This window comes from Pezoporus wallicus, unplaced genomic scaffold (assembly GCF_028554395.1).
Source record: "Pezoporus wallicus isolate ANWC-B61680 ecotype Strahan unplaced genomic scaffold, APGP_CSIRO_Pwel_v1 contig_3486, whole genome shotgun sequence".
Classification (NCBI taxonomy): Eukaryota; Metazoa; Chordata; class Aves; order Psittaciformes; family Psittacidae; genus Pezoporus; species Pezoporus wallicus.
Genome location: NW_026642292.1, coordinates 6670855 through 6697477, shown reverse-complemented (window position 1 = coordinate 6697477; position 26623 = coordinate 6670855). Strand labels below are relative to the sequence as shown.

Here is a 26623-nt window from a genome sequence, read left to right as displayed (position 1 = left end):
AAGTGTGGCCAAAATGAAGTACCTGTGGCTGTGATTCACCTGTTCCTGTTCTCCGCTCTCCAAAAGCCTCCCAGATTGAGCCTTTTGGGGAAATATAGAAAACCACAGGCTTGCTGAAGGCAGGCACAGAGCTTCCCAGCCCAGCACGCGGCACTGCCATCACTCAGGAGCTACATTTCTCCCATCCTACTGCTGTCTTGTCATGTCTTGTCAGTTGTTGCTGTCTGTGCGTGCAGAACTGTCCACCTATCTGCAAGCACATCTGGAAGCAGCGCAGCTGGGACTCTGCTTCGCTGAAAGCCACTACTGCTATTCATATAATTAATAACCATGACCTTTCTGTACAAGGAGTATCTTTTTCAGTGAATTACAATATATAATGATGCTTGCAGGAAACAGACTGCTGAGTATCTCATGCCCAAGGAAGCCAAAGCTTCCTATTTATGACACGGCAAGATCAATAAATAACTCCATTACAGGAAAATTTGTCATGGCAAATGGCTTCAGCCTGTGGGGTACAAGCTGAAACGCAGCTGGAATCCATAATGAAATAACAAAAGTTATAATGGTCCCATTGAAGCTCTCGGGTGACTTGTATGAGTTTGGGAATGTCCGGTTGCTCCCTGGAGAGGACCCGGTGCCCCCACAGTACGCTAATACAGATGGAGATGGGGAAGAACCAATATGTGGGAGCACTCTTGGGCATTATGTTGCTGCTCGCTCATAGAGCAAGGACGGGAGCCACAGCATCAGTGTCCTCAAAATATCGGCTTAGTGAAGGCTGTGTGGTGACATCAACAGCACCCCTTCATTTATGAAAAAATAAGGTTGAACGTTTTCATAGTGTCTTAACACCCCTTCAAATCCCTCTAGCCTGAGTACTTTCACAGAACAGTGTTTCCTACCTTATATTACAGACAGCTTTTTGTTAATATTTGAGCAATGAAGAAAGCACAGCAGCTGTTAGCATAATTTTTCCCTTGAGGCAGATTGTCCTCAGGTAAAACAAAACACAATTAAGGTACCAGCAAGGTCAGCTACATTAGACAATTCATATCCTCATAATGCAGATATTGCCTTCAATGTCTGTCACCAGCATCGAATCCCCAACCACAGCAAGATAATTGGCAGCCTCCTTCTAGGGGGAAGATGAAACTGGTTGTGCTGCCACCAAAACCAGCCTGGATTTTGTTTGTGTAAATGCTGGAGCCTGGGGGTGGTATCGTTCATCTAGCTATATTGCTGGAGAGTCATGTATCAAGGACAGGCTTCTGAGGCGGCTTCTGTCTCCCTCCCGTTTACTGCTCCTTTAATTACAAACCAGATGTTGGGGAAAGATTTAAAAGTCAACTTTATTTGAAATTCTGAAATATAAAAAACCTGACCACAACAATTTTTTGTGTGGTGGGGAGGGGAAACATGAAGGAGAGAAATGTTCTTTAATCCTTTGCTTATAGCTCTTTTCTACTTTATTTTTAACTCTTATTTTTTAAAGCTGTGGTTGCTTTTTTCTTTTATTAAGTGGCCAAAGGCATTCCTCTTCTTCTTTCTGCCCCCTCAAGCCCCCAGAAGAGTTTTTAGGATTTTCTCTGGGAACAAGACCTCACCCGAGACCTTCTCCCTCCCAGCCAGGACTGCTGTCATACATTCCTCTGCTGTTTATGCCCCAAGAGTGCTCAGAAACATCAAATGCAGCTGCCCACTTGCTTGACTATGTTTCATTTGGGGAATGTGTCGCACCTCCTCTCCAGCACCCGTGCAGGCTCCCAAGTGTCTGGAAAGGAGCCAGTGCTAACCTCAAGACCCGCATGGCTGGAGCAGTGGGATTCCTTCCTTGCAGCTGGAGATGCTGGTCCCTAGGTGGTGTGTGGGTACCGGGATGCAGAAGGACCTGGGTGTTGAGCTGCTGGTGCCATATTCCAGAACACTGCAGTCAATTAGATGGAGAATCCTCCAGAATCATAGAACTGTTTAGGTTGGAAAAGACCTTTAAGATCGAGTCTAAGCATTAACGAAGCACTGCCAAGTCCACCGCTAAGCCATGTCCCTAAAAGAAGGCATCAGAAGCTCTCTGATCCAACAGGGGAAAGTATCTAGAGGAACCTGAAGTCTACCATCGTCACTTTGGAAGGTCCTCAAGAGGTTGACCTAGCCATCACTGAACCTGACTGCTGAATCTCAGCAAGGATTAAATGGGTGTCATAGGCTTATTTTAGCAGCAAAGTTATGTACAAAGGTAAAAGTCCCTTCATACAAAATGGAAAGCTTCTGCTAAAAGAGAGGCAAAGCAATGCCGTACCACTCTTGTTTCTGTTCTAACACACCAGCACTCAGCCCCAACTAGAAAGGAGAGAATGGTCTGAGGAGGCAAAGGATGTAAGAGGAGGAACTGCTTCCTCTTGTTCTCACCTGCCAGCTCCCCTCAGCTACTACATTTTTCGCTCAAAGTTTCATTACCTATTTACTGTGGTATTAACCCTTTGGTTAATCTAAGGTCACCTAAGGGTGACTCTCATAGGGAAGCACCCAGTACATTTGATCAAGTCCAACCTGTTTTTATCAGACTGTAGAGAATGTAGTGTAAGGTCAGGAGCAGTTATATCGTTCAGTTCCTTGCTGAAGAAAGCCTTGACCTTAAATAAGGTTCCCCTTTTGTATGATGTTAAGGCAGGTGAAGTGCTCCGCTCACAGCTACATGATGGGACTAATAGAATGTAATGTCAGTGGAAAAAAACCCAGCAGATTTCCACAGAATTTGTGTGTGTGAGCACACAAATTGTTCAATATCCTTATAAATTATCTAAATTTTCTAATTACAAATATCTGGAAGGAGTGAAAGCTGAGGGCAAGAAGACAAACCCATGTAACAGTTTGGAAAGCTGTGAGAGCCAGGTGTAATGCCAGCCACAGGGTTAAACTCACTTATGGATGCGGGGAGGGAGGAGAAATAATCTGTAATCATGCAACAATGACTCTTTGAGGGGCTGGGAGCCAGCACTGGAGCAGGGGCAGCCAGGGGAAAATGGTGTGTTTATTGAGACAAGCAAGTCACAAGATGGCTGCAACAACTCGTATCTTAAAGCAATTTAGTTGGTGCTTTCGTTGAAGATGCGTGGGTGCAGGCATGTGCTGCAGCAAGACCAATGATGGGGTGAGGGGTTCTGTGGTTTGGGGTCCCACCTCAGAACTTGGTAATAAACTGGAGGCAGATGGAAGAGGCTGCAAGCAGGCTGCACTGTGAGGGCACTGAGGAGCATGGGGGGGTGGGTGGGGGTGGGTTCAGGCTCTCACTAAGTTACAGGGAAGAGCTGAGGCGTGCAGCAGCAGGGGCAGCGGAGCAGTGATTCCACCCCTGCAACTCCGGGAGGGGAGACCCTAAGCTACCCCCAGTCTCCCCATGACCTCTGGGCCATATCAGATCATGACCCTCGAGGCCTGAAGAAACTCCATGGCACAACTCCAGCCTACAGCTTCTACCAGAGAAAATGTCTGGGTCCCAGTAAATGCACTCAGTGCACCTGCTTTCCAACTGGCACTTCATCTCCCTCCTGTGTAGGAAAAGGCATCACCAGGCTCCTCACCCCCTGCAACAGAAGCTGAGCTGGACATTCCTAACACAAACTGTTCTTGCAATATGACAAAAGGAAGCAAAACATTAATGGCAACATTGCTTACAAGGGGAAACTGGAAGAACTATTTACATGTCACTTGAAGGAACAGTATAAAGCAGTGGATCTGTAACCAGAGACCCAATTATTCAGTGAGAAATGTAGATGGGAAGTCCCGATTACAAAGGTCAACCCAAATACTAGACAAAAATCGTGCAGTCAGTCAGTTAGTGGAGCAACCTAACTGCGCTGCAGCGTGGCTCATTGGTCCCAATTACAGCGGTTTGCACTAACAAAGGGTGATCTCTAGGCTGTAAAGCCTATAATCTAATCTAAAATTCAGTGCGACCATGAAAATGGAGGAAAATGGAGAGGAGAGTAATGTAAAATATGATTAAGTCTTTGCTAAGAGAATACAATCAGCGCACTTACAGACAAGTGGTTGAGCGTTGTGAGCAGGTGGGGCTAGTTCTGGTCTCGCATGGAGGCTTCAAATCTTTCTTGCCACTTGTGGAAAGCCCCTCGATGTAGAGATGCTGGTTCTCCCTATCTCTCCTGCCGCTTTCCAATTTCTCGGGTCAGGGGATGCTCCCAGCACGGCGAGTCCGACGGTCCCGCCGTGCCAAGCCCTGGAGAGGCTCTGGCGCGCTCCTTGCCAGTCACACGCCATCTTGTGTGTACCAGGAGCAGCAGGTCTCCGGGAAGGACGGTACCGTCCCGCCTCCGAAACCGGGCTCGGGTAAACGAGCGATCGGACAGGAGATGCTGGTAAGGGGCCCGGGGAGGCTGCGGACAGCCCGCTCCAAGTGCACTTCGCTCCCCAGTGAAACCCAGACTTTCTAAAAGGCGATTCGTGGTTTAGCAAACACAACCGCCTCCTTGCTCCAGGAACGCACAAGCTGCCACTGGGCTCAGGGCATCCACAGACGGGTCGAGCGGCATCGGGGCGGGGTGTGGGCTGAGGGTTGGGCACTTCGGCAGTTCGTTGCACCACTTTGTCGCTCAGTCTTGCCTCACCCGTGCTCGGAGGCTGCCCATGAGTGAAGCTGCCCGGGGACCACAACCGTTACCCAGGTCGGCGATTTAGCATTGCAAGCGGCAGTGGCAAGTCTGCTGTTGCATCGGGAGCTCTCCTTGACACTACATCTGTCTGGCTACTCGTGGGAAAATTCTGTCTGTGGCGGGCTCCCAGCTCCCGCTCCCCTCAGGACACTCGCGCAGGGCGGGCCGCCCCGGCGGCGGATGGAGGCTCTTGGCACATACACCCGCGACAGATGCTCCTGCCGGAACCGTGCCCGGCCCCTCGCAGTCTCTCCCGTCCCGGACCCAGGCTCCCGGCCCCGCACCTCCCTCAGCCCCGCAGAACGCCGCTTCCCTCGGCTCCGCGCTGCGGGCTGTGCTCCCCGGGACACTCCGCCCGGCCCCGCAACCCGAGCGCGCCCGCCCCGGCAGCGGGAAGCCCCGGCGCGGCCCGGTAGCCGCCGCCACCTCCCCCCGCTGCCAGCGCCGTCCCCAACTCCTCATTGGCCGCCGCCGCCGGAGGAAGGATGACGCCCGGTCGGGAGCGGGCGCCGGGGGTATAAATGCGGTGCGGGCAGCCGGCGCCGCGCTCCCGCCGCCCCGCCCAGCCATGCCGCGAGGGTTCCTCGTCAAGCGCAGCCGGCGCCCCGGCGGCTCCTACCGGGCGCGCCCGCGGGAGCGGGACCCAGACCGGGAGCCGCCACCTGCCCCGCCGCCCCCTCTGCCGCCCACCGCCGGGGGCAGCCCCGCCGCCAGGCCTGGGGCGGAGGAGCAGGAGGAGGGCGAGGAGGAGGAAGGCGCTACCGCCGCCGCGTACCCCGCTACGTGGCCCCCCGGCGGTGGCGGCAGCCCTGGTCTGGCCCCGCCAGAGGGACCGGCTGCCTGGGGCACGGCGGGGCCCTGCAGCGCCGCAGGGCCGCGGGCAGCTCTCTTCGAGCGGTGCCTCAGCTCCCCCGCCTCCGCCGAGTCCTTCCCCCTGGCCGCCTCCTTCCCGTCTGCCGAGAAGCTGCTGCTGCAGCCCCGCACGCCTCTGCCCGTCCCGCCGCCGCCGCCGGTGCCCGCGATGAAGCGGCCGTCTAGGGCCAAGGCGCCGGCCAAGAAGGCCAAGGCCACGCGAAAGCTGAGCTTCGCCGACGAGGTGACCACTTCGCCCGTGCTGGGGCTGCGCATCAAGGAGGAGGGTCCCGAGGGCAGGCCGGGGCCGCCGACGGGGCGCACGCCGCTGGGCGAGTTCATCTGCCAGCTGTGCAAGGAGCAGTACGCGGACCCGCTGGCGCTGGCCCAGCACCGCTGCTCCCGCATCGTGCGCGTCGAGTACCGCTGCCCCGAGTGCCACAAGATCTTCAGCTGTCCCGCCAACCTGGCCTCGCACCGCCGCTGGCACAAGCCGCGGCCCGGCCCCAGCTCCGACGGCCCCTCCGCCTCCGCCGCCCCGCCGGGCAAGGAGAACAGCCCCGAGCGACGGTCCCGCGGCCCCGCCGCGCCCTCGCCACAGCCGCCGCCGCCGCCGCCCCGTCAGCACCGCGGCGGCGCGGACAGCGCCAGCGGCGCCCAGGTTCCCCCCGGCCCCGCTTCCGGCCCCGTCGGGGAGGTGTTCGCCTGCCCCTGCTGCCAGAAGCGGTTCCGGCGCCAGGCCTACCTCCGCAAGCACCTGGGCACCCACGGGCCGTCGCGGCCCGCAGCCTACGGCCCGCCGGGGCGCGGCCAGGTCGCCTTCGCTTGCCACCTCTGCGGCGCCCGCTTCCCTTCGGCGGATATCAGGGACAAGCACCGGCTATGGCACGCCGTCCGGGAGGAGCTGCTGCTGCCGCCGCCGCCGGCAGGGCCCCCCGAGGGCGGCGCGGTGGGCGGTGAGCGACAGGGCTTCCCCTGCAAGCACTGCCCCGCCACCTTCTTCAGCGCGCCCGGGCTGGCGCGACACGCGAGCAAGTGCCACCCGCCGGAGAGCAGGCAGGTCCTGCTGCTCCAGGTGCCCGTCCGTCCGGGCTGCTAGGAATGGGGCTGCTCCGGGAGCCCGGGCGGGCCGAGCGAGTCCTGTCCACGCTGTAATTCCTATGGAAAGTCACGGCTACGCCGGCCGAGGGGCCACCCAAGGGCTCCTCTCTGCCCTCCCCGGTTGGCGGGTACCGGAGTTCGGCCCCGCGGCAGGAGGCTGATCCGACAGGCGGCACTGCCGGGGCGGGCGGCAGCGCCCGTGCCGAGCCGCACAGAGGTGGTGGGAGCGCAGCGGGGTCCGTGGGACGCCGGGCAGCCGCAGGGTGGGGGACTGGCGGTGTGGGCACGAACCAGGGCTGGCGGCAGCACGCAAGGGAGCCTGGCCCTGGGAGGCCGGCCATGCGGGGAGCCAGGTGTCAACTCACTGCGAGTACATCTTACGTAGCTACCCCTCTGATAGAAGTTCAGCTGTATATATGGTATTTAAAGAGAGGAATTATTTTTCGTGAGAAAAGGAGCCTAATCTAGTGACCTTGTTTTAATAGCCTTAGCCCCTGAGCTTCAGCATTTAAGTTACTGTGAGGTGTTCTGTTTGCTGTACTCTGTACTAAGATAGTTGAGAAGGTAAATGTTCATATTAAGTCAATGTCAATGTCAAGTCATACAATAGCTAGCAAAACGTATGGAAAATGAATTGTGCTGTCTGCTTAATTAAAGTACGAGGCGTCAATTTCTATAGCTAAGTGCACATCTCCCGCTTGCTCTGTGTTCCTGTGCTCTAGCTAGCGACCGTGTGGTAGGCAAATGCACATCGCCGGTAGCTGCCTATTTCAAAACCCGCTGTCGGTGGCTTGTCAGTGCGACACTGACAATGGCACAAGGCACAGTTGGGTCTCACCAGGCCCTGCGGCGTGGCAGGCAGAAGGGCCCTGTCTGCAGCTGGCCTTTTTGGGCAACCTCCGACCCCTCTTCCCCGTGAGCTGCTGAAGTGTGGGTGGTGGGCTGCTGTCCGTCTCTCTAACGAGACCTACCTTTAGCAAAGCAACCCGAGGCACGTATTCCCTGGCTTTGACAGTGCTCTGGCCACATGCTTTGAAATACTGTCAGATTTACCAGCTTTGACATTTCAGCCGGCATTTATTTATTTACTTATTATTTATTTTTCCACGCAGGAGTGCCTGTTTCTAAATGTGATAGCAAGTGAGGCCAAAAGGGCGGGCAAGCAAAATTCAACAAAGGATTTAAAACAAAGCTCACCTTTTTCTTGAATTCAGCAGGGCAAAGTGGGTCAGCTGGTGATTTCTGAAGAATCAAACTGATCCCAGCCATAGTCTTTGTTCTATCACTCTGAAATGAGCATGCAAAATATGTCAATCTCTTGATTAGCATCCTCTAAAGCAGCCATTGCTGTAGTTTTATATTTTGTTACACACGACAAAAGAATCGTGTATTTAAACCCAGATGCTGAAGCAAGTGCTAAGTGCTTCATTTGAAATGTGCTTCATGGACTTTCCTGGTTTAGTTCCAGGACCTGGACAAATGAATACAATATAACCTAAAGCAGTCAAATTTGCCTTCTGATGGAGGAGGCTGAACTAGCAGCTTGCTCTTCTCATATGCCAGAAATAAAGCATGTTATTTTAAGTTGTGCATTTACCCATCATTTGGTAGTTAACGGAGACTTAGCTAGAAATGCCTGTTTCTGCAGTTAGACGAGCTCTCCCCTGGAGAAGGTTGCTGTGTTGAGTCATAGCTCTCCTTTCTCCACTTGTGCAGTCAAAGATGAAGGGCTCTGGACCACAGAAACCTGATTACTAACTGCTCCTACAATCGGCACTGGAACAGCCAGCCCTGTTGTTGCAGGAGGGAAAGTCCTGTGCTTTCCATTACGTGTGGAGCCGTGTGCATTCTATTTACTAGATCCAGGGAGAAGCTTGTTGGCAGTACGGCGTACAGTATGTGGGTTGGGAAGGAGCCCCCAAGAACTTGTGTGTACTTTTTACTACAAGTGAAAACTAAACCATGTATCACACTTAACTGCTCCACATGTAATACTCTGTTCTTCAATCAGTTGTCAACTGGAGTAAGAATCTAATCACTGTGGTGAATGACCAGTTTCCAAAAAGGTGGTAAGAATAATTTTATTGTCTTATTAAATAGCATGTCTTCTCTTCAACCATTACAAATCTGTAGATACTACATGAATGACAATACATTAATTTATCTTTTTATTGTTGCCCATAAGATATATTTACACATGCAGTTAGTACCGATGTCATGCTACATTTTGTTAACAGCATTTTGTTGTTTGCCAGACTCAAAATGTGAGCATTTCATCTTCTGCAGGAAAGCACCTCTGGGAGGGTGGAACGTGTGTACTAATCTGCACTCACAGGGTTGGACTTGTCAGCATTTCAGCCAGGCTCCTGGAGGATGTTCCCTTTTCTCCCCTAGCACACATCATCAGAGCACGAATTTCTATCAGGAAAGTTGTTTTGTTTTGTTGTGTTTTTTTTTTAATATAAGAAACAAGAATTTACCTCTAGACCCAGCAGCCTGGTGATAAAAGGCTTTAAACCCCGTGGAACTCGATGGCATTTACTATTGATACCAGCTGGACCAGGCATAAGTAAAATTTCAGCACAGTGATTTTTTTGTTTTTTTCTGGCACAGATTGTGGCATCACCTGCAGAGTTATGAAATAATACGCTGCTTTGTGAAGAAAGATTTGGTGCTATGCTCAAGTTATTCCGCTTGGACTCTGCAATGCTTGAAAGGCCGTTGAACTATTTTATTCTTAACATAAATAACCTGTACACATCCTGTGCATTAACATTGTGACATCTGACAAAGACTTTACAAATGCAACTTCAATTTAAAATTGTACATTCATTTTCAAATTGTACATACTTCTTTGTTACAGAGAAAATTGCAGTGGGGCACAATAAATATAATGTATTCAAAATACAGTTTCCAATTTCATATATGACTCAGGATCAGCCAGAGTTAAAAGTAACTACTTTTAAGATATTGTAATCATCCAGGAAGGTAAAAGGTGCAGAGGACAAACTGCACTGCAAGGAAAAAAAAAAAGAAAAGAAAAAAAGGCAGCCTGAAGTTTGATAAAAACCCAAAAGCTGAAACTTTAAAGTAAAATTCCAGTGTCACTGTTGAAAATAAAACATACAGAAAAGGGGAATGCAGGAGACAGGCACACGCATTATTCTAATGGGAAGCAGTGAGTCACTGTGGGAAGGAAGGGTGGCCGATCGCTGTTCACTAGAAAGCTGCAGGCATCTCGCCACTCAGGACTTGTTGGCTGAGCCAGAGGAGCGGCGCAGTTTCATGGACATGCGGCTCTTGCTAGTCCGAGGAGACATTGGAGAGGCTAAGTCTGTTCCATCCACCTGTGCTGTTGCTGCTGCTGGAGTTTCTCCCGGCTGAGTCTCGGGGCAGAAGCCTGCAGAGGACAGCAAGAACCAGATAGGTCAGTGCTGCCTTCTGCACTCGCAGCTCAGGATCTATTCACAGGGGGCAAAGAGGAATTTCAGTGCTGCTGTCACTCCCACAGCATCTCCTAGCCCTTTACCAGCTGTGGGTGATGGTACTGCACGTACCTCAACAGCCACAAATCTACCTCTAGAGAAAAGAGGATGACAGACACCACTGAGCTATGGGACTGCAGAACCCCCTTGCTCTCAGGAATTGAGGCAGCACTGAAGTGGGTGGTGGTCTCTTGCTAACAGAGAGAACACCTCCAGTTCCCTCGCAGGGATAGGGAGTTGTTATTCAAACCACAACCCAGAAGAATCCAGTCTTTAATGAGAACATGAAGGTTAACAGCTTGTTGCGCATGAAGGGAGCTCTAGGAATGCAGCTGAAGAGGTGGAGTGAATCAGGGGCAAACTGGGAGAGCAAAACATCTCCCATCCCAACTTTAGTAAGTGCTTCAAAAGGCAAATTCCTACAGGGTCCACAAGGCAGAAGCTTGAACAGAACATATTAACTGGATGTACTAATTGTTAACGTTTCTTTGTAAAAGGAACAAGATGAATTTGAGACAACAAGAAATAGTTCATTAGCCCAGCACCTGGAGCTATGCTCCAATGGGCCCTGAGTCCTCACTGCCAAGAGGACAAGGCTCTTCCTCACAAACAGCCCATCTCCAAATCTTCTTCCATAAAGATACCAAAGGAAAGGAGAAAATACAAAACCAAAATTACATTCTCCTTTCCATGGTACAGAAAATGAAAACTGTGAACTCATATCCACAAAACAAAACTGGATTTCAATTAGGCTGACAGCCTGATTGAACTCATCTACCTGTCACCACTGTGGTCGCATCTGACCTATATAAATTATGGACAGAAGCTTAGTCCTGCAGAAGTCAATAGGGAAACCCCTACTGACTTCAGTAAGCCAGAGATCACTCGCTATTTCTTCCACATCATGCCATTACTGGTAAGTTTTTTTAAAACAATAATAATGCCATGCTCAGAACTGAAGATCTCCCTCCCTCAGTATACACTTCATGTATAAGGGGTGCAAAACCCATTCAAAAGTGAGCATGATTTATTTTGAAAGACTCCTCTAAAATCAAAGGTCATCAGGTAAGAAGAGTACATTTCAAACATACTGCATAAAGTCCTGTGATTTAGTGACCTGGCTGGCCTCCTCACCTGGTCCATCACCTCCCTGCTCCAGAGGGACAGCACCATACTTTCTATCTTTTTCAAGATGACCCATCAAAGTGACAGGGAGGAGAAAGGGCTGTTATTTGTCCCTAGCTGGTGACAGTAATTCTGTTCATGAACTAGGTACTTCATTGCCAAACAACCTGGAAAAGCATGATAATGCCTGACTCACTGTGCCTTATAGAAAAAGGCAGGCAGGGAAACATGCACTCTCATTTTCTGAAATTCTATCTTGTTCTAATTTTACAAGGAATTAAAGCATTTCAAGTGGTGCAAGTTAGAGAACAGAAAATAACCGTCGTTGTTTTGCACAGCATACCATTCACAGCTAGCGTGAAAGACCTTCCGTTTCAAGCCTTTGCCCTTTACCTTGATGTGGCCAATGCTTTCTAGTGGAGGTTTTGGAAGGAGAAGAAATATCACAGCATTTCTTTCTTTGTTGAGAATGAAGAAGTGATGAGGAAGGAGGAGTGGAAAGAAGTGAGGAAGGGGAAGGAGAAAAGATAAAAGATAACAGGCGTGAGACATGAGACACGAACAGCAGAGATTGAAGGGTATTAACAGATGAGCACAGAAAACGGAATTTCGAATTTCATTATGCAATTTCTGCTCATGCTACAGGTTAAAGAGAGTGATGAGTTAGTTATGTGCAATGAAGCAACAGCTCTGAAATCCGGCGTCATACTTACCAACTAAGCATTAAAAGAGAAAAAAAAAGGAAGAGAAAGAGAAAGAAAAGAATTCTATAACATTATCCAGATCCAGCAACCTTATTCATAGCAACTGAGATACATCCTAAACATTGTCTGAAATGCTTACTTAAAGTCTGAAAACAGTTACATACTCACACACATACACACAATCAAGAAGGAAAAACAAATGGCAACTTGATGTATGGCTTCTGCTCCCCAGCTATTCCATAATATTAAGTATGCTGTAATTTTAGCCAGTCTCAACATGAGACTCCTGAAATCACATAAAGAAGAAAACCCAGAGTATTTAAGCGAGTGAGTTTGTGTCAAAGGGTCAAACCCTAATATGAAATTTGATAATGGTTGGATAAAGAAAATATTAACCCCCCCCCGTTACTTTAATTTTTCTGGTCATAACTTAAAATTTTGTTTCTAATTCCTGCAGACTGAAGCATAGATTCAGATGTAATCCCATTTTTTAAGAATCTGACATACAGCTACTGAAGAACAGAAGTCATGTAAAGTGATTTTCACATCCAAACATACCACACCAGAAGAGTGAAGAATAACAGCACTTAAAACATATTTGAAGTCTGACAGCATTCAACAGACTTATTAGTAACTAAATGTCTTTGGATTTTAGACACGCATATATATCTCTATATACATACATACACACATAAACACATGTGGGTATTAAATGTGGTATATAGAAATTTTGCAGGTTTTGTTTCCCCTTCAGAGTTTTACAATTGTCAGTGTAAAATGTTATTATCTTTATCTCTCTATGCAACGAAATATTTAGTTATCCAAAATACTAAAATAAGGACTTGAGAACTGACCTAGAACCAGAATGTTCGATAAAATAAACAAAATAGACATGTTAGGATTTTTAAGAGGTTGAAAAATGTCAGGAAGTGATCCTTATTTTTCATCTCTTAGGTTTTACAAGTGACAAATATCATAGCCTGATGAGCTATAATATTTGGGGCTAAAGCCGTTTCAATTGCTTCTGAACAAGGCGATGGATCAACAAAGTTGAAATGCGACATTTTCCACACTCCACTTGAAAATTTTAGGATTTTCTAATACTAGTATGTTGGTTATCTGAATCGGAAATTAACTATTTAAATGTCAAATGGCATTCTAACTATGCTCAGACTGAGTTAGAAGTGAGGTGAGGTGGAGGAATCTGGAGGGATCATTAACATGCATACATTGCCATGACTCATGTCACTGATCAGTTCCGACTTTCAAAGAGGTGAAAAATTCACTGAGCAGAAGCCTGACAAGGTGCTGCCATGGCAAGGCTACTCTCGGTGCCTCTGGCTTTATCCTCACACTGTTGTCTGGATCAACAGTTTCCTAAGTACCATCTCTGAGAATGACCGCAGAGGAAAATACCACTTATGCATGTTGGTATATTTTGATGGTCTTTTAAGATCCTTGAGTGCCCCTCACCTGACCTCCAGGGAAGCGGGCAATCATTTTTGTACAGCTTGTGCCCTCTGCCACTCCTAGAAATTCCAGTCCAAATCCAGCCGAATTGTCTGTCATACTAAGCAGAGCCTTGCTAGAGTCAAGTCAATTAAGTCTCTCGCTAATTATGAGAAATGAGGAAAGGAAGCAAGAAGTGGATGCAGACAGAAAAACTGCAAAAGCTGCTGCAAAGCAAGATGCGAAGGTGAGGAAGAGATGGTCTAAAGATGTGGGACACTGGAACTGGATAGGAGAGAGAGAGCCAAGAGCACAGCAAAAACGATTAAGTTTATGGTGAAAGAGCAGCAGAGCCCATGTCCAGTGCTCTTCAGAACCTGGCTGGACGTATCAGTGTTGGGTAAACCGGTCTTCTCTGTCAACTAGTATCTGTGAAACACAGTGGCAAAACTCCCAGTCTTTCCACTAGAGGAGATTCAAGCAGCAGTAAGACAGCTTACCATTACCACCAGTTACTGCCCTATCTCAGTCTGCAGGAGGTGGTGGAAGATCCAGAGCTTGCACTTTTGCTTATGAATCATAAGGCTGTTAATTAGTGTCACAGAATTGCTTTTGCTGTATGTGTTAAAACAAAAGTGGAGGGAATTACACAAGGAAAACGTCATCCCAAGACAATAAATTCATAAAGTGAAACATTCAAAACCTAGGAAACATCAAGATTAAAATTTATTGTTCTCCCCTTGTGCGTATGCATGGGATGCTTTGTAATTGGACAATCATACTCTATTTTTTCCAGTGGACCCATTTAATTTAATGTAGAAAGTTGATCTGTTTGGGATTCCAGCAGTTCACACCAAATCTACTGCCTCAAAGTGCTGAGGATGCTCAGCTTACTATCACCCAGGTGGTTGACTTAAGGACAATAGTTCAGAAATGTGCAAGGTTTCAGCCTCAGTTATTCCAATATGAAACTTCAGTGAGTACTGAGGTTTCCTCTGATTTGGAACGAAAAAGATTTTTCCTAAGTTTGGACTGAAGAAGGGATAGTGAGAAACTCTTCCCTGCCCTGCCAGACATGCAGCCCTTGTTTCAATTTCACATCCAGTCCCCAAATTCAAGCACCAACATCAACAGGTGTTGCTTAGACCCTTCTACAGAGAAAAGCACCATTATTCTCACCTGTGTTGGGGTAATACAAGGCCAAAAAGATTCTCAGTTCAGAGTTACACAGCAAGTAAGCAGCAGGAGATATTAAGATGCAGGCTATTGAATTTGGATTTTTCTTGTGCAAGGCTGAAGTACCGTTATCTCTACACTCCCCTCCTTCGCTTCTTATACAATGACGTTCCCACTTACTTTGGGAGTGGGAAGCAGAATTGTTCTGAACAGACTTGAAAATATAGGAATGGTTGTTGGGATCAAAAAGTCTGATGCTTTTAACACAAGGAAAAACTATGACTAATGTAGAGAAGCCCCTTCTTTATGATATTTACTATACTGAGTTACTATTTTTATTAAGAAGAGAGGGAACAAAAGAGGATTGAGAAAAAACAAACCCAAGACGCTAGTACATTGTAAAGCTCAGAATCTTAGCATCATGGAGTCAATAAACCCTTCAATATCATTGAGCTTACCATTAACAATTCCCTTGACCTGTTCTGGTGTCAGAAATCTGGTTTACTCAATAGCTGCACAGGAGGAGTTACTCCAATTAAGAGTATTTGCAGCTACTCTGTTTAACAGAGTCAGCACAAAGTAAAAAATAGAGGCAAATGAATTATATTCTGTGCATAAGTGCAGGTATATCTCATTTTTTTTTAAATGTACACATCAACTGCACTAGTCAGGTTCCCAAACATGGGAAGGTGGACTTGTCAGATATTTTGATAGGCCAAACTCAGCACCTAGATAGAACAGCAGCAGCCACAATCACACTGTATTGAAGGGCAACCACTGTAAGGAAGGAAGCAGCTTTTGCTGAGGGCTGAGCATTTGATAAAATATGTCAGTCTGAGGAAACAGAGTTTGTTACCAAATAGCATGTTCTCTATTTGTGCTGATTACCACAGCTCAAGTGAAAAAAAATGGCATGCTGAACCTGGACAATGGGATCACAACAACAACAGAATTACAACACCTGGATGGGGTGTAGCACCTTCACAGTTTCTATAGCTCTTTCTTAGAAGAAATTGCATGTATTTTATAAAAATTAAACATATTCAGCAATTGTAATCTTGGAGGTCATGATCCAATTAAAGAATCAAGTCTATAGTATCTAAAATGTGGGAATTTTTTCTAGTCTCTCCTGGTCAATTATTTTTCATTCAGAAACCCAGACGTAAATGAAATATTTTGTATCTTGAAAAATAATTGTGATGTATTTTTAGAATCTGGTCACATTTTCAGATGACACGGTCAGGTCTAGCAGGGAGCCTGCATGGTTTTGTTTGAGTCATCCTGAGGGTGATGGATGTGCGTGGATTCCCAGACAGGACTCCAGTGCCCCTCTTATGTGCAGTCCTGGCACAATTCAGAGCTCTGTACCTATCTTTCAAGAATCTGCCTGTTGTAGGGACCCTGGAAACTTAGGGGTATCTGCTTTTTTAATAGCACATCTGGTGGACTCTTTCTTGGAATCACAGTCCATCACAGTTCTAGATCATCTGTAGCCACCTTGCTCACAAGTCTGCCTTCGCTAGAACTGGAAACCAGTGGTTTCCAGGCTAACCCCAACCCCTGGGGTAACCTTTTTGGCAGATGACTACAGTGTTCATTTATACCTGCCTCAGGCTTTAGACCTTATGCCCTCCAGAGTCAGCCTGAAGGTATATAGTCTGGTGATACTCCAGGCACTCTATTCTAGAAATGAGTATCAAGAGTTTCAGGAGTCCCAGATCAAATGGGAGTCAGCCTCCAGGCTGCAAGCAGGACTGCCCGAGTACCCCCAACTTCCCTGGGCTGAAATGAAAGCTCAGTTAGGTAGGTGTGGGGACAGGTTGTTTGACTTCGACATTTGGTCACACTATGCTGAATGTCTGTCCAAAGAAGCTTCTGGCTGCTCCCGACACGTGTTGGTCAGTTTCACTGTTCATCACAAGGTCCAGAAGAATGTGTCCCTCAGGACTGGACTGCATGTTTCATGGTATGTAAACACACACATGTACATGCAGATGTGAAATAATTGCAAGGTTCTATTAATGAGATTCCTGCAGATAACCTTTCTAGTAACTGTAATAATTAAGTCTAAAATCAAGTTTCGGAAAATCTTATTTTTCCAGATGTTTGAGAACACAAAGCATGACTAGGACAATTTTTAGAGGAATACAAGAATAGGCACTGTAGAGCAGTGTTCTCCAGTGCACCAAAATAATACAGAAAAACAGCTTTACTTCGTCCCAAAGAATGAACTAGAGGAAGATGGCGGAAGGATTTAGCCTGGAAGATTTCCAAAGGTGAATAGGCAGAACTGATACAAATGCACTAGAATACAGAATATATACTAGCCACACAAAAGTGTCTGGCGTTGAATACTTACTGAGGAAATGTGCAAGGACGGGGATCTCTGGTTATTGTTTGTAATGTTTCTGGTTACAGATTTTTTCTATTCAAATGTTTTTATACATTAAATTATGTTACTATTTTTTTATACTGATTTAGTTTTAAATTGCTTTTAATTTTGTTTCTCTTTGGTCTTGATTATTTGCTCTAGCATAACTATACCAGTTATTATACTTGAAAACCACATCTTATTTCTACTTAAGTTTTATACTTCCAAGTGAACAAGTTCCTTTATAATAAGTGAACAAGTCTCTTTATAATGCTTTTTTAATGTTTTAACATCTCTCAGTATTTCTGTAGTCCTATCACAACTCTTCTATAATTTAGAATTTATTTCTGCGTATTTTTGCAATTGAGAAACAAATTTTGAGATAACTTGCCAAATTATTCTTACAAAATTTATTTTATTCAGATTTACACCTTTTCCACAGAAGTATTTTGATTTATGCATCATTAAAGGTTTCTAACAATGAATTTCAAGTGTTACACACTCTTCTTCTCTCCTATGTTATCACTGCAGAATGTCTTACAACATCAATGAAAGACAGTACAGGGTACAGAACACACCACTGCCATCCAGTACTACTTTTTCATGCTGAGAAACAGAGGTCAACACAATAAAGTGTTACTCATTCAACAACTGTCTCTATCATTAGTTACCTTAATCCCAGAACCAGTGTTAGTGCTTCATGCAGACCTGAGGTTAGTAGAAGACTAGAACTTTTAAGAAGATGTAGTGGTCATTTCTCAATCAGTGTGAAATTCTTTTTAGTGTGAACAAGGGCAACAAGGAAAGTTTGCAAACAATTTGGTTACAAGCTTAGTGCTCTAGTAAAAGTAAGAGGAACAAAGGGATTTTTTGGACACTTTGTCTTACCTTCAGATAAACAGAACTGATATTTAATGATCTAAAAAGAGGGGAAATAAAATAATGAAACAATCATAAGGAGTTCAAGAAATGTCAGAACAGGAAGGCCTTGAGTTACTCATTTTCTTTTACAGATTTTCTCATTAGTAACTGAAAATGCAGTATCCTTTTATAAAACGGGTATTTTATGGCAAAGTAAAAATGACCTTAAAACCAACTTTGCAGCTAATAACCTGGACACAAAACTCATGATTGCAAGGCTCTCAGATTGCCAATTTAAAACTTTAAACTCTAAAAATGTAGTGAGCCTTAAAACTTTCCTACAATGAAGGTGTACTTGGATTAAAGAATATATCTACCACAACTAGTCTAGATGAAGGAGTACCAACGCTTCCATGCAGACTCTATACAGGGTGGGGAAAGTGATAAAATTCACTGTAAAATGCAGGGGCTGGGTGCTGTATTAAAGCTGGTTGCCAAATCTTAATGCCAGTCATTGGCTCATGAAGCTAGGAAACAGAATACTAAGATTTAGAGGCAACTTTCCCCGGGCTCTCAAATATGTACACATAGTCTCTCTGACTAACGGTAATTCTTAATGATGCACAAAAGGTCTGAATTTTTAGTCTTCATAGGTAAGGATACTGCATTTCAAGTAAGATTGTATAAAAGCAGTTCTTGACTCTACTTCTTACCTGTCTCTGAGGGCAAATGGTGGTAAGGTGCTGGACAGAAAACCTGAGCAGCAAAATCCTCAAATGTTGTAGGCTCTAGATGATGTTGAACAATTGTCTGCAGGTATCGTGCTCTCTCCTCATAACTGGTTTAGCCAAGAATTAAGGATGAATTTATATCATGTACTGTAACTGCTAAATAACAGTGCCTAGTAATTCAGAATTCTTTTTATTACACTTATATCATGTATTTCAGTGACTGTATGCACTTTTAATTCTTTACATATGATATAATCTGATTCACTGAATTAATATTGACTCTAAGATAAAATGATTAACAAAAATCTTATTGTTCAACCATCTTTTTTCATGTCTGATGCAAAGCTTTTTGAATTTTATTATTTTTTCAAAACAACAGCAACTTAAATACTCTCTTTTAAGTAACTGATTTGCCTGTTCTATGAGCACAATTAAATATAAAAACATTAACATTTTTAGCATGAAAAGTAATCTCAGCATTAACAAAATGAATGATTTTGCACTCCTCCATAACAAACTGCTTCCATAATCGCTAAACACAGATACACACAGCTAAGATAAATACAAAGTGAAAATTGAGTATTAGGAAAAACATCTCTTCAATTATGCCATTAAAACAAGCAAGAATATTTGTAAAGAATCTGCAGGACCCTTAAATACTGGCTAACAGGGTGTCGGCAGGGCACTGACAGCAAAACAGTGTACTACTTCCTTTTCTCTGTGTTCTCTCCTCTCTAATATTATTGACAAGAGACCAGTATCTTGAAGTGTTGCTTTTGAAGAACCCTCTCCAGGCTTCTTGTTCCAGCAGGCCTGATTGTGCTGTTAGCACAGAGCGAGCGAGAAAAAGAGAGAATATTTCTGCTGTTCATGAAAGCAACTATGGAAATGGCTGTCAAAATGTAAAGCAGCAGGCAGCAACATACAATTATCAAGAAAAACTACCATGCTGACTTCATGTCGTACAGTTCCCGAACTGAGAAATCAGTTAACCTTTTCTCTCACAACTTTCAAAGTCCTCCAGCTGGACTCAATACACTGACTGAGGGAGAACTTCTCCAGTTATCTCAGAGAACTGTAAAATGATCAGAAATTTTCCCTGGCATTTATGTTTGTGCACATTTGTTCTTCCTAATTTATATGTACATAGATCATTTTCTCCTCGCACAGCTCTATTTTCCTAGGAAAAAACCCCAACCAACCAACAAATAAATGAGGATGCTGTGGAGGAATGCACTCAGAATCAGTTTCTTGATTTTTTTCTTTGCTGCTCTTTTTTTGCAGAAGAGGGACAGTGAGGAAATGACCTTTCTGACTCAATTTCACCACCTGTGAAATGGGGATAATACTCATTTTGCACACATTTTTTCAGCAATCCCAACATAAAAAACGCATGACAAGTGAAAAGTGTTTTTAATAACAAGTGCTAACATTTAAAATAAATAAAAATACTATTTTCATTTATAAGCGATAATATTCTCAGGTCCAAATTAAAGCTGGAAACAATACCCTTAATCTTAGCTTATAAAACTATACTTCAACATGCACAAAACTTATCCTACAAAAAAACCTTTTTGTAGTTTTTTGTACCGTATCTATAGTAGGTTTTGCAGTATATCTGAATATGAAAAAACATACAGAGAATATATTATCTGAAAACAACTTCTAGTGAATAAAATGATCTTCATTTTCCTTAGACCACAGCTTGGTAACATAACTACAAAACTGGGAAACCACTTTTCCTCCAAAATCTCTGTTCCAAATTCTTCCTGGATCCTCAGACAGCCGAACCTCAGCAGAAGTCTCAGTCTGGAGAAGCTATAACAGAAGCACTGGGACAATAAAAAATATAAAAATCTCCCATTGTAATGGTTCTTAGGTGGGGGATAAACACAGTATTGAGCCTGAACAGAGGAGAGTAATATAGCACAGTTTTTAAGAGGCTGTGTGTAAGTGGTAGAGGATGAAACTGATGGTTCAAGTCTAAGTAACACTACGTATCGCACAACTTGTTGAAAAGCACTTTTTTCATTGGGGGAGATTCACAGCTGCTGAATTTTCTGCAGTTAATAGAGTCCTTTGATTCACAGCAGTGCCCCTTGCACAAAAAATACTGGCCTTTGTGTATTACCAGAAACTAATTTTCTATTTGGCTGAAAAGGGAAAAATGGGGTTATTGCTTCTCCCTCCTACAGAGCTTTTCATTATGCCTGATGCACTCAACTTCTAAGCTCTTCTGAGAAAAAAAATAACTGAAGAGGCAAGAGGTAGAAAAATGAGCTTGTTAGCACATTAGAAGTGAAGTATCTTGGTGGGCCCTAGAAATTCCCAGTGGTGTGTTAACTTATCACTCTATGCATGCTGGCACTGATAGTCTCCCAATTGATCACTCTCTTTTCGCACCAAAGGTGCTGCCAGGAAGCAAAGGCTGAAGGCCCACAGGAGAACAGGTTGCTATCAAAACAAGCTGTTTTTAAAAGTCTGCTTGAATGGGGAAAATGTTTCATGAAAAAGTAGGGTGGAGACACCTACTTGCTTTTAAAATGCACTACTCTCAGAGGTCTCTAAAGGAAACCTTTTAGTTTATCCTGTTGTATCCAAAGCTTATACACAAATAAGGCAAAAATTAAGGAAAGTTACTGTTTTGAACATGACAAGGACATTCCTGTTCTTCAGCCGAGGTACCTATCCCCTAACCAAGTAAGTCTTGACACAGATGCTGACTGAGGATAATGATATTTTCATTACACAGTGGAGAGGACATGCTTAGAAGTCTAATTCAAATGCGCACTGAGTATACCCAAACAAAAGTAATTCAGCTAGCCAGGTTGCCGCCTGTCCTAACACTCCACAAAACCATCTGCAGCTTGTTAAAAACAGAAGCTTGCTTAAAAACAAAACTCTGATGTGAATGCCAAGTCCAAAGCTTGCTGTATTCTGCACTAAGAAATGAAACACTCTCCACAGAACTCCTTTTGTGTATTAGACTGACTAGCTGAGATTGGGATACTTTTATCTTCCATTCGATTTGAGAACATTCCAGTATTTTAAAACTCCAAATCTGTATGCTTTTGTGGCCAAGATAATCTAGTTCCATGCTGTATTTGAATGCAACTATCTGCAACAGTGACCATAAACCCATGGTAGTTAATTTCCACATTACTTCTAATAGGCTAGACATTTATTTCTTTAAAACACCTCTCTCTAGGGAAGAGTTATGAGCACCTACAAATTGAGTGGCACATACAAACTCAATGGTTAGTAATAATAGGGCAATGCAAACTGTATTCTTACTGTGTGGATGTTGCCACTGGCATCTGCAATTAAGATGGAATGGGAAGGATGCAGGGACAAACCAATGGAGAGAGACTCTTGCACAAAGTGACTAAACACTTAAAACAACAGTGTCCTGAGCTTTCTGCTTCTGAAGAAGGTGTTAACTGGAACAAAATAGAATGGATAAAATGGTAATTAGGCACTCTCCCAAATCTCTCAGCTAAAAACTTGAAGATACATAATCTGCAAAAAAAGGGTAACAAAAAAAAAAAATCTAATGACTTCATTATACCTTTTCAGAAGATACTGTTCTGAAAAATACAATCAGTACAAGAAAAAAATCAGGAATCGTACCTTTATAGGTCACTTAGGTGGCAGTCACTGCAACTAAAACTTCATTTGCAGTAAAATCCATTTTACTTATTCTCTGAATCTTCAACTACTGCTATAAATACTGAAAATACTGTACTTCCCCCGTTATGCCTGTAAACAAGCAATTTTTTTGGACCTGTTGATTTGCACTTGGGAACAGGCACCAAAGTACTAGCTACTTACTTACGCTCAATCTGTCTGAAAAACACCTCATGTCTTCACCTAATAGCTCTATTCAGATTCCTGTGGCACAGTACAACTACATCCTGGAGAGTCTTTTTACATATTCTAAGATAAATTATCTAGGCTCACTCTTCCCATCTGAGTTACTGCCATTCATACATACCTGGTCTAGTGAAAAGAGGTGTCTGGGGGAGCTTGGAACTAGATCTTTAAGGTGCCTTCCAAACCAAACCACTATGTTTCTGTGATATCCTTTTCTCTGACCTCAACAAATGAATTTTTATCCTTCTTTTATCTGCTCAGAGCATTGCAGAGCCCACTTTCTGAACACACTGCTTAGGTGTAGCATATACTACACCCCTTAGCACAAATGCAGGCTACTTATTTTAACTCCGTAGTCCATACCAATTTGATCAATTTTATCTAAACTGCTCTTGCCTCCAGTCAGTTGAAGCAGTCACTCTCACTTGACATTTTTTTGACAGGCACTTTGGTACTTTTTTTCCACGTGGCTTATGCGTAGAATCAGGTCTCCATAAGCATCCAGAAAACAATCCCCCTGCAAATCCCCCATCCTCTTTGCTATGATGCTTCTAAAAAAAGAAACAAGAAAAAAACCTTGGAAGACAAAAATGTGAAACAATTCTCTTGCATTGCCTTTTTTTTTTTTTTAATTTTATTCATGGCTTTGTCATTCTTCAGTTTGGTGAGGAAATGTGTTTGCTACATATTTCCACATCTCTAGCTCTTTAGTCTTTATTTTTCCTTTCCCGTAATTTTAACCATGTAATATCCACAAAATCCTGTATTTCCCATTGTTCTGCCTCTTCTGCTGCCTCCATCTTTCAAGTCCTTCTGCTGAATTCATCTCTTCAGAGTAATTTCCAGAGACTTATTTTGTCATTCTGATTATGCTTTCTTTCCATTCTTCTTATTCGCACCTCTCAGTTTTTAGAACTGAATAAAATGCATTACAATAAATCTATTTAGTATTTTGCAGTTGGATACTAGATGCATAATTACTATGTTACAGTTATCCAGGAAATACCAGCACAAAATGTCACTAACCTGCGGCTGAAAAAAAAAATGAAGGCAGTTTCAACATGGAGTAAAATTTCCAAGACTTTAATTAAGGATATGACATTTCACAATGCTGTAGTCTAATATCAGAGTACCTAAGTGCTAGATTCACAAAAGGGCTGGAGAAGAAATTCTAGTGCCTGCTCCAAAAAACATTTGATAACAAATGCTTCTTAAGCAGGGACTGGAATCCAGAGACTCTCTTCTCCCAGGAAAGTACCATAACCATTAGGCTATAGAGATGAGCGTGTACTTTCCCTGTGATTCAGAGATCTTATTTTATGAAACGAAAAGCAATTTCAGCAGTGAACAGAGTGTGCCTAATTATAAAATGTCCTTGGTCCCAGTGGTTAGAACAGATTTGTAAGAGGCAGAAGATGTGGCCTCAAAATTGGAAACTGCTCTCTCATTTCCTGGCTGACTGATATAACTAGGGGGTTACCTCCTGTTGTGTTTGTGTGGGCTCTAATCCAGTGAGTGTACCTTCAAAACTCTTAGCTTTGCTGCCTTGCAGGTCAGATGGGCAAAGAAATACCTACCTACCATTGGATAAAGAGAGGCATGAACCAGGCATTTGGCTATTCAGGATACATCAAGGACTTAGCTACTAGTGTATTCTTAAGTGGGCAGATCTCCAGGGAAGGTTGGCAGTGAAAGCTTTAGATACCTGTGAACACCAGGGGCACTCAAGACTAGTGAGGAACTTGTGTCAGGTCAACAGAGTGGTTACATTCCTAAATGCTCTTAAGACTTTTGGAAAAAAATGCAGAAAATGTTTCAGCAAGACAGATTTCTTCAGCAGCTTCTGGAGGGAAGTACTATGCTGGGGAACCTACTCAATGACAGAAACTTAAAAAAGGGCTGACGAGATACACAGTTCATCACCACACTAAAACTGTGATGGAATTATTTGTAATGGCAGATTAATAATTCATTTGTTCAACAAAATTTAAAAGGAATGTGTTTGTGAAGTACCTAAAGTCATCAATGGCAGAAACTCTGTATTTTTCAAAAAGTCAAAAGAAAGTATTTGTCACTTCAGATACCCACAATAAAATGTTATGCCTTGGCTTCTGTTTCAGTAGATGACTTCAAGATGATGTCTGGATGATTTAAAATGCATCAAGATCACGACAGTTCAGGAAATATCCTGGAATTATAAAGTTTCGAGTTGTACGCTCAACAACGCTGCAGACGTTCCTACATGCCTAATGATAGGCAGGTCAAGTCCAGTAAACTGGTACTGTGCCTTTTTTTGTGTTGTTGATTTTTAGGAAAAAAACCCAAGCAGAGTTGTAACAAAAGAGTCACTTTCTGAAAGGGAGTAAAAATGTGGGCTCTTCGCTTGATGTTTTTCCATCACTGTGTCTCTCATTCAGAACAAAAACTGAGACACTTCCATAGAGTTTTTGTTCATAAATCTTCCCTCCTGAACCTTATGCATTTTTATATAGATATACATGTATATATGCATGCGTGTTTAGTATATCACAATATAACTGTATATTGGAATATGATCACAATAATGATAGGATGCAGCACCTGAGATTCTTGGATTCTGGTGCTAGGAAAAAAAAGGAGGTTTTGATGATTGCTTGGAAATACCTCTTAGAAAAAAGCCAGAGAAAGCACTTCTAAATAGCAAGATGGACTTCTTCAGGTTAAATTACAAGCTACTGTCAGAAATACATGTACAGCTGCATCCCTGGCAGTTCCAACTGTTAGCAAAATCATCTAAGAAGTCAATATATATTGATATGATTGTGGAGAGTGTGACTTTGTCAGCCAGGTATTTGGAAAATAATTTAGACAAGCAGAAACCAACGCACTGTTCCATCTTTAACTGGAAAATGAAAATCCTCCACCGAGAGATACCTGTTTGCAGGATCAATGGACACCTGCAAGAGTTTTTATAATTGCATGTATACACTATTTGTATAAAATAGATTAACAGTATTTTAAGGAAAAATGCATACAATGGCACCTTCTTGCTTACTACATTTGCCCCCTCAGCAAATTCAGAAGCCCACCTCTTCTTTTCTAGAAAAAAATAAATGTGTAGTACTGTCAACATACAGAAATGCTCTCAGGATACTGGAGACCAAAGGAAATGAAGAAACAGTAGGGCACAATGAACAGAATTTGCTGGCAGGAGATTTCTTGCTCTCTGGCTTGAAAAGGAGTTCAAGCCCTGCAGAATTAATTGCTACAGTTTGAGGTGCTTAAAATTATGAAAGCATCAATTTTATTTGGCCATTTTTTCCTAGTAAATTACAATTCCTGACATCAGAATGTGAAAGGAGGATTGCCTCTCGTAAAAAGATAAAGCACGCAGGTTAGGACCAAGGTTTTATAGAAGCTGAAAGGAAAAATTAGCCATTGCAGAATTTGACTTCTAAAAGAAGACAGGACAAAACCCACACATCACAGAAATGGAAGTTTTTTTTCTGGGAAATCTACTCTGAAAGAAGAGATTGTGCAGTGGTTGTCAAACCACCTGAACTCATACTGAGTCACAGCAATTTGTACTCTTTGTTGGCTCTTAGAGTTAAGGATGTAAGTCAGGCTGCTATTGATCCAGTGTTGGAAGCCCAGCAACTAGCTGCGTTTTGTATGTAGGTGGGTGATGAGTATCAACTGTCCACACTGACAGGAATAGTTAAAGTTCTCTAATATTCTGAAAAGTGACTTTGTAGAAGTGGCATCATGGTGTTCCCTATTTATTGCATTTCAGCGATTTCCACATCTAGTTTGCACAGTATACAAATAGAGATATTTTTTTTTCCAGCTGCAACTTCTGTTTACTGAAGTCAACTTGATATCTCAAAGTCAGCCTGGGTTCTTTTCTGGTTTTTAAATACTGCCAATACTGAAAATGCCATATAAATATTTTGCTCTGTGCATCTGTTTACACAGCTATGCTGTAAATGAAAGCAGCTTCTGCATATGCAATTGGAACTTAGCCACAACACTGATGATTCGTAAAGCAGAATTCAGATCATTCTATTCATATCTGATGCAAGCTCTTTAGATGAAAGAGAAGGAAAAAAAAATTACTATGTTTGACACTACTAATGAGGTGAAAGAATAAAAAATTTATATTTTTCTAAGGTGATTTTTTTCCTCTACCGAAACCATATTTTCAAGACTAGCAGCAGCACTTTTGGAATAAAATGCAACAGCATAT

General features: G+C 43.7%; 2 protein-coding genes across 4 annotated transcripts in view; one reads left to right on the top strand and one right to left on the bottom strand.

Moving 5' to 3' along the window:
• The first annotated feature begins 4056 nt into the window (after positions 1–4056).
• INSM2 (INSM transcriptional repressor 2) lies at positions 4057–6878 on the top strand. Its single transcript, XM_057428504.1, has one exon. It carries the CDS (start codon positions 5239–5241, stop codon positions 6619–6621), a length of 1383 nt encoding a protein of 460 aa, XP_057284487.1. The 5' UTR covers positions 4057–5238; the 3' UTR covers positions 6622–6878.
• A 2452-nt stretch (positions 6879–9330) lies between these two features.
• The window catches only part of RALGAPA1 (Ral GTPase activating protein catalytic subunit alpha 1), a 129548-nt gene continuing 112255 nt past the window's right edge, over positions 9331–26623 (bottom strand). For 2 of the 3 annotated variants that reach the window (XM_057428635.1, XM_057428636.1), the window contains 2 exons: positions 18508–18632; positions 9331–10023 (listed from right to left, as the gene is read on the bottom strand). In XM_057428635.1, the coding sequence (XP_057284618.1) occupies positions 9869–10023; positions 18508–18632 (280 nt within the window). In that variant the 3' untranslated portion in view covers positions 9331–9868. Of the gene's footprint in view, positions 10024–11576; positions 11692–18507; positions 18633–26623 lie in introns of all 3 variants that reach the window. The other variant, XM_057428634.1, reaches the window with a different exon arrangement.